General features: G+C 42.4%; 1 protein-coding gene across 2 annotated transcripts in view; it reads left to right on the top strand.

The window, feature by feature from the left end:
* The window catches only part of Nrep (neuronal regeneration related protein), a 28057-nt gene that overhangs the window by 323 nt on the left and 19227 nt on the right, over nucleotides 1–8507 (top strand). For both annotated transcript variants that reach the window (XM_031365269.1, XM_031365270.1), the window contains exons 2-3: nucleotides 289–330; nucleotides 1588–1653. In XM_031365269.1, the coding sequence (XP_031221129.1) occupies nucleotides 1651–1653 (3 nt within the window). In that variant the 5' untranslated portion in view covers nucleotides 289–330; nucleotides 1588–1650. The remainder of the gene's footprint in view (nucleotides 1–288; nucleotides 331–1587; nucleotides 1654–8507) is intronic.

Raw genomic sequence — 8507 nt, 5'->3', positions numbered from 1 at the left:
AGAGAGAGAGAGAGAGAGAGAGAGAGAGAGAGAGGAGTTGAGATTGAGAGACTGATTTAAAGAGAGAGACACAAGACACACATGCACACACTCTTGGAGAGAGCGCGCAAGGCAGGGAACCCTTCCCCTCCTTTTCCCAGGCTGCACTTCTTGGAAGTGAAGCGGGTTGGGGTTTTGTTTCCCTTCCCCCCCACTCCGCCCTCCTCTTCCTCCACCCTTTTCCCCTCCCCCTCCCCCTCAGCTGTCTTTCTAGCATGATGCCCTTTTTCATCCACATTTGTGTTTCAGGTGTAGAGAGCAGAGAGTGAACAGGGAGCGGGGCTTTTGTCTGTAAGTATATGCCATTCTCATCCCCAACTGGGAGCGCTGCTTTCTCTTTTGTGTCGATTCCTTGCTTTTGCTCATAGCTGGACCCTTCAACCTCTGCAGAGTACATGCTTTCTCCCTCTAAATTTTAGAGCTAAAGCTGACACCTTGGAGAAATTGTGTCATTTCGCTTCTCCTGCATTAACGCTGGGATTTAACTTGACCCCCACCCCTCCTTTGTTTAATGCACAAGTTGAGGGAAATGAATTCTTTTGTGAAGGGGTGGGGTTTTGCTTGCTGGTGTGGTTAATGTTCTTGCTCGTTGTTGAGAGCTGTTTTGTTCCTTTGCATTAAATGCACTTTGGTGCATGCAAGCTTTCCCTCCCTTTGTAAAATCCTTACACTTGATTACTCTTTTAATGTTGCTGCTGCAGCGGCGGCCGTGGGGCTTTACGTGTTTTAGCTCTTGTTAACACTTTTTCCCCCCTGCATTTTCTTATAAAGCAGTTGAACTTGGGGTGCGGGAGCATTAAAGATAAATGACTACTTTTTTCTTGATGCCGCTAATAACCTGATTTGCATCTGTGTTTCTATAACAACATTATGGGAAAACTCTAAGTGCCTCTGATACCCGTTTGGAGAACTTTTAGTTTCCCATTCATCTTAATTTTTCCGGAACTTACATTAACAAAAGAGTTGTGTTCTAATGGGATAAAGGTGGAGGGGAACCACTGCAGCATGTACATTAATGTTTATTTGCTTTAGGGAGAGGGTATAATGCTGTATATTCCTGACTTTCTCCCTTGTGTAGGTTTTTTTTTTTTTTTTTTTTTTTTTAACACGGAAGGTTATGTAATGCAGTGCCATTTCCAAAAATATCCACTCTGAGGCATTACACTACGGTGGAAGGCTGATTCTTGTTCTGCTGTCTTGATTGCAAATATACTGCCAGTAGTATGTCTGGGAACAAAGAGCAGCCAGAAAACAATCTATTTTTATCACTTGGGTCCACTTTTAAGTTGCTAAGCCTTTTGAACTGCAATTTAAAGACACTAAGAATAGCCCTGGAGTGCAGAGCTGAGTGCCAGGCATTCCTTTGTCCCCTAGGTAAACCTGTAGACCACTTGGGAAGCCCCTTCAGGGAAACGCTTAGAATAATTTGCGTGGGACTTATCTTCAGCACACAAAGTGGTTATTTGTCTGTGACCTCTGAGGAGGCATTTTGCATTTGCTGACCTGTGGTGAAGCAGTGTGTCTACTGAATTTAAACATATTTTGCAGGTTGGTCTCCCTGTGGACTGAAGAAAGGGAGAATAGAAGCCCAAGACTATTAAGATTCTCAAAATGGTAAGAAATGGTCAACAGAGGGAATTATCAGTTAGCTTATCAATTATTACCTAGAAGTATCAGCCGCTCTCCTTCACCCAGCCTAATTCTTCTCCCACCTCATTTGACCTTTAGACGGTTCTTTCTGTCTCCAGCATGTAGGAGCTTTGCAGTAGAGCAGTCTATAGGAGTTGGAAGTGGTGACTTAGAGCTATTGACTTGCAGTCATGTTGAATACAAAACTAAAATTCTTGTCTCAGAGAAAGGATGTATTTAACTCAAACAACAGGACCTATTCTGTTCTTTAAGAAGATTGACATGTTGTGACATGCATGAAGGGAGGCCAGCAGGAAGGCTCAAACAAAGCAATGGCTCTTACATTGCAGGCAGCTAAAACTTAGCAAAATCTGCAAGTCTGTGCCCAAGTCATGAGCGATAGTATATGCTGCCCTTAATAGCAGTAGATATTATTTTGTAATGAAGACATTTTGTATTGTTATTCAAATATATGTGCATCTCTTGCTGACTTATAACTTTTTTTTTTTAAAGAGAAAATTCGATTTTAGAGGGCAGGCATATTAGCCTCTAAATTAAGATGTAGCTATGCTATTTCTCACAAAGAGTATACAGAAAGGACAGTTGAGTTTCTGATTAAATAAAGCAACATAGAAAATATGCATGGAAAGCAGCTAAATGCATGTTTTAAACTTCTGTGGGAAGGAAAGAAAGGCAGAAGTCTTCCGAAGCGTCCTTGTATCTCAGCATGCCCTCCTTGAAGATGCTGGTGCTCCTCAGAGCACCCATGTCCTAGTTTCTATGTATGCATCCCTAATTCACTTCTTATTTTTTCCTTTTCATTTGTCTTCGAAATGAGGGTGGAATTTAGTGAATTAGAATTGGATCTGACGACATGCTGGATGTTTTCTTTGAGAACAACTGAGAATTAGCTTCCAAGAAGAAAGATGAGTCAGAGGCAGTTAAATGAGTTCAGGTTGGCTTTCATGAAGTGAGCTTTGTAATTTTTTTAACATATGCCTTGCCTGTCATCGCAACAAGTGGGTGTCAAAGCACCAAGCAAAGGAGGTCTGCCTTGGGCTGCCTTGCTAGTGAATTAAAGAAGGGGAGGGGGGGTGCAGAAAGACAAAAAGAGGCAAACATAAAATCACACCAACCACCGGGCTCTTTACAAACAGTTGCCTTCATATTTCCTCAGCAGTTAAAGGTTTGTGTGGAGTAATAAGGTGGGGGAGTGTGCCTTGTCTCTCTCTTAGAGCCCTGCTCACTTTGTATCACTGTAGCCAGACCACAAAGGCTGCATGTTGCAATGTATCAAGTGACAATTTTAGTTAAACATAAATAGGACCATTAAGCCCTGACAAACCTGGTGGTATAGATCAAGGTCAAGGCAAAATACCAGGTTTCTGTAGTGGGGGTGGGGTGGGGTGCCGAGTGTGCCTTGTGGAGGAGAAGGCATGCAAGCCAAGCTGTGAGTAAAAACCGGGATCACTCAAAGGCTGAAAGGCAAAGACAAATTAATATTAAATGCTAATTTCCTTCTGTAGTCCATGGTGTGTGGTGGCAGAATGGATGTTCACAGTTTGTTTCTCTTGGGAGGATTTTTACCAGTGAAACCAAAAAATCCTCACAAGTTTTCGGTGCGCCTTTCATCAAGGCGTGAGTCCTTCCTGGCACAAGCCCATCGCCTGAAATAAAACCACCAGCAGTTATTGTCTGAGGGTGATTCCAAGTCACTTTCTAGCAATTCTCGTATCTGGAAAGTCCCAGTTCTTAAAAAAAAAAAAAAATCCTTGTGTATAATAATGTAAAAGAAAAAAGGGTTCAAATATATATATTTTAAAGCCTGATGCTAAAGATGTCTTAAACCTCTCTCTTTTTAGCAAAATGAACTTAATTTCCTTTCTTTGATTAAAACTGGAACTACTTTGTAGAACTCTTTATTTAGTTTGCTCGAAGATTTGGCTCACATACAGTAGCAGTGACTTACAGGGAGCAGGGTGTTTAAGTACTGACCAGCTCTAGAATGTACATGAACACTGCTTTTTCTTTAAACACACATTTTCATCTACATAATGTAAAATGCTACAGACAATCCGATCTCCATATTCTAAAAAAGGTTCACTTAACATGCAAACTTATAATCTATTCCGTCCAATGTAAGAAATTAGTAAACTCTAGAGTCCTACAGGTTATGATTAAATCTCTTGACTTTTTACATGCCCTAACTTGGTAGGGTGTACTGGTTAGCCTTTGTCAACTTAACACAAACTGGAGTAGTCTGGGGAGAAGGGACCCCAACTGAGTGAGGAATTGCCTCAATTGTATTGGCCTGTGGGCATGTCTATGGGCCATTTTCTGGATTAATGATTGATGTGGGAGGGCCCAGTCCATTGTGGGTGGAGCCATCCGGACAGGTGGTCCTGGCTTGTATAAAGGAGCAAGGTGAGCAAGTGACGAGGAACAGTCAGTAAGCAGTGTTCTTCCATGGTCTCTGCTTTACTTCCTGCCTTCAGGCTCCCATCTTGGCTTCTGGCCTGCCTCCCCGCTGGATGGACTGGAACTTCAAGACCAAGTGAACCTTTCCATGCTCAGGATGCTTTCTTAGGACTTAGTATTTATCACAGCAACAGAAACCAAGCTAGAACATAGGGTTTCACAGTAGTAATTTGGAGACATAACAAGATTCATGAGGTGCCATTTGCATTATTAAAATAAATAGATGAATAAGTAACATGATATATATGACTCTCTTCAGTTCTCTGGCCTCCAAGCATAGTTGCAAGGGGTGCTGGTCACATGATTTTGCTGTTGGAGGTGAATCCTAAAGTTGTGCCACCCAAGAATACAGTTAAGTTGTTAATTCTAAGCGCAGTTTTCTGCACCTTTATTGACCATGCTGTTTGTATCAATGGCTTGTTCTCCAGCTTTTTCAGTTTTCTAGTAAGCATGCTATTCCCTTTTCTGTTTGCAGTCTGTAGAGTTTGCATAGCTTTGTGATTACCGCCAATCTATAGGGATCTTCGATTTTTTTTTCATTTCCTTTAGCTCTTTGCTGGGTTTTAATCTCTAAATCTCTATTTATGATGTGTTGCCAACTTGCCATTTTACTTTATAAGTACATTTGACCTGTACGTGACAACAAGGAGAAATCGTTTCAGGATATGTAAGTGATGCTACTGAAACTAGTTTGAAAAACCAGATTTTTAATCCACTGCCAAAGTTAATGCCATGCTTTTACCCTCCAGGCAGTAGACCTGTCTCCCAGTGTGTGTTTTCCATAACTCTCAGAGGCATAAGCACAGGCTTGGGGTGTTTTAACCGGGACCTAGGAACTGGGGTGATTTTAGTTCACTATGGTTGATGGTTCCAAAAAGGCCACTTGACTCTATGGTACCTCTCATAGCACTGTGCTTCCTGTGCATGCTATGAAGCAACACTCATGGGCTTAGGAGCAAGCTCCTTCAATACTCCCCACATGAGCATAAATGTCCCTAGTGCTAGGGAAGATGCCAGGACTGGGAAGGGTTGCTCTAACTGGCAGCCCTTGTCAATGGGTTTGGAATGTCAATTGACTAGATGCTGAGGTGACTTCTGGTGCTGCCTTGGAGGGTAATTTTATATGGTGCCATCTTGTGTTTCACCAAGCCTTCCTGTGCCTTTGAAGGGGAGAATTGGGGATTGTTTAGGGAATGAGGACAGAAGAGATAATCAATCTATCTGGATTTAGCCCCAGTCCAGCTTCCTCTTTTGCTATATAGATAGGTTGGAGATGGTATCTGAGTAAAAAAAAAAATCTTGGAATAAATAGCTATTCAGAGTGTGTTCCATTTTACCTCTATGCACTTCTTAATAAGTTAGTTAGATATAGGTCAGATTATCATAAATATACAAAAAGAATTCACTTCATTTGAAATCTTAAATTCTTCTGAAATCAGAAAATGCATTTGCAAAATACAAATACTTTGCAAAACAGAATGAATAATTCCCAGATAAGACTTTTGAACATTTAAATATTTATTTACCTGGTCACTGAAAGCCTTGGCATTCATGCCGATGCCTTGGGTGACCTAAAGGTGGCGCTGGTGCTGCTGCAGGGGCTGCCAGGTCCTCAATCCCATGCTGTCTCCTTAGTGCTGTTGATGGGTGGGACGTCGTCATCTAAGACCAGATCCTCACAGCTTCAGAGAAATGGAAGTCTGAAACAATTATCTGAACAATTATGCTGAGAAAACAAAAACAAAGACAAAACCTTTGATTTCATCTGATTCATCTCAGTAATTCAGACGTTGCCACAGTGATGTAGGAGTAGATTTGCTCGCTTTATCTGGATAATTCTTGTGCTGTGTAAGAAAAGGCCAGGGCTAGAGGAATCTTATCAGCAAATTCAATCCAGATACACAAAGGGGAGAAGATTTCAAGTACGCTTGCACTGTGTTATCTTGTCAGATGATACGCTGCAAGATTCCAACTTTAAACTTCTCTTCTAGCTTGAAACTAGAAAATAGGTTAGCACTGGGGTTAAATGTAGCCAAAATAGTTATCTAGGGACATTTCTATCTTGGAGAAAGCTTTAATAATATCTTATTTTTTATAATATTTCATTTCATTAGCTTAAAGAAACTATAATGCTTCTTTCTGACCAGTACATGGTAAATCTTGTCAGCCCTATTAGTTTGGGACTTAAGCATTTAAATTTCTTTTCACTAAGTTCTCAGTATCAATCCACTTGGTAGTTGCAGTGACATGATAGGAAGCAACCTGATGACATGATTTGTTAGTACATGATCTTTTTTCCTATCGCCCAATTGCTTATACAAAAGGATTTATCTACTTCATATATCATGCTTAGAAAATAGTAAATATGAGGTAGAGGCTAAATAAATGTTTTGTGTGTACACACTAATGTCTATTAAGTTGGATTTTTTTTTTTTAATTTAGCACTAATGAGTTGCCACGATTAGTTTTTGGTGAAGTAAGCATAATTTGTGTCATTAACCTCTCCCTGTCAAGTGCCTTGAACCTGAAATGAATGTAATTTTCATTTACACAATGAAATTACTTGCCATTTATTTGTTAAAAGGGCAAGAAACTTTGTGGTTAAACCATAAAGTGTGGCACTTGCCAAAAGAGAGTAGCCTGAACTGCTCTGGTGCCCGGGGCTCAGAGCCATGCAATGAGGTGTGTGCACTCTGGGTCTGATCCATCTGTGGCTCTCAAAGCTCACAGTAGCTTATCCTACAGCCGTAAAAATCCCCTACTGAATCCAGGAGGTGCTTCACTGCCAGCCTTGCGACTTTAACACTCACTTCTTTTGAGTGTAATCTGAATCTTTGGTCCCAAGGACACAAAGGCAGCAGGCTGGAACACACAAGAATGAGAAGGGCTAGCAGTGGGAATAGACATCCTTCACCTGCCAACTGAACATCATCATTTTCATCTAAGCATGGTTACTTACATTGCAGAAGGTACGCACCTGGCCCACGACCGCCTCAGTGCATGCGTACTTTACTTTGATAGCAAATGTAACAAAGCCTGCAAGCCTCTGTAATCCAGGGCTACGTGTAAGATTCACAAAGGGATGCTGAGGCTGGGGATGGATGGGACTGTTCGAAGGCTTTCTCATTGACTAAATAGAAATTAATCTAGAGCTACAAATGGCAGATTTACAGCATGCATACCACCTCTCACTACCCATGACTGACTGCATCAGTCATCCTGAGTATAGTGCAGGAAGACATGCACAGTTGACTGGCGTTAGCACAAAGCCTAAACCCTGCAAGGGAACTTTTTTCTCCTTGATAGGGGGTGATATGCCTTATTACATCTTCTATTCCCAAGTCTTGAAACTAGTCTTTAGTAAGCATTGGGTGCATGTAGAATTAAGAATGTTTAGAGGAGGCAGAAGAGAATTCCAGAGGAAAACAATGTATCAGAAATGTATACGTTCGGTGGTACTTGATTGTTGATAAGGGACTCTGTGCTATCAAGGGTGAGCCTCAGAAGTCAGACCTGGAAGTCAAGAGCTTGATCTGATAAGCAATAAGAAGCCACGGCTCTGGCGTGTTCCAGATGGCTGAGTGTTCTAGCTCAGGTTACCAAACTATCTCAGGCTCTTTGCCTTCTGACTGAGCAGAGGGGGTTCTCTGGTTAGAGGTACAGCCATCTTTACTGCTCCCCTCCTGGGACTGAGGACTGCATGGCGGGGGTGGGGGGCTGGGGTGGGGCCCTGGCCAGGGACCTGGAAAGGGAAAGGGGGCCTGCCTGTTATTCCTTAGAAGGTAGCAGCAGCCATTCTTTGTGGCAAGCCCCTCAGTATTGTCCACAGAGACAGGGAGGCTTCCTGCTGTGCCAGATGCCTGAAAGGGGACACCTGGCGCCTTCTCCTTAGGCAGACAGGGTGTAGGTTCATGCTGAGCACATGCCTTAGGGCTTCAGCTACCTGTCTCTCTCAGGTCTTCCTGACTAACTAGACATACTTCAAACTGCAAGAGAGCTCGGAGCAGCATCTTAATAAAGTTGTTTGCCATTTGACTTGTTCATGGAGTCAGTAGTCGTGAGTCTCTGAGGGAAATCTCCTCACATGACTCGCAAAAGTTGGGGAAAGCCAAGCCTGCCCCAGAGGGACTTTTTCAGTCTCACTCTGGGAGGTGTCGGCTTCAAGACCTCCACGTGAAGTGTCAGGATTGGCACCCATGGCCCCTAGGGTGAGTTTGGCTCATCCCTCAGCCTTTCAGTGAGGGCAACATAGGTCAGCACTGTAGTCCCTTTACGGGAGTTAAGCCCCTTTCTAAGCTTTTCAGTGAGGGCAACATAGGTAGGCATTGGCCTGAAACTGTTTATCTGTCCTCCATCTTTTT

Source organism: Mastomys coucha, unplaced genomic scaffold, assembly GCF_008632895.1.
Source record: "Mastomys coucha isolate ucsf_1 unplaced genomic scaffold, UCSF_Mcou_1 pScaffold13, whole genome shotgun sequence".
In the NCBI taxonomy this organism is placed as follows: domain Eukaryota; kingdom Metazoa; phylum Chordata; class Mammalia; order Rodentia; family Muridae; genus Mastomys; species Mastomys coucha.
This window is presented reverse-complemented; position numbering and strand designations above follow the sequence as displayed.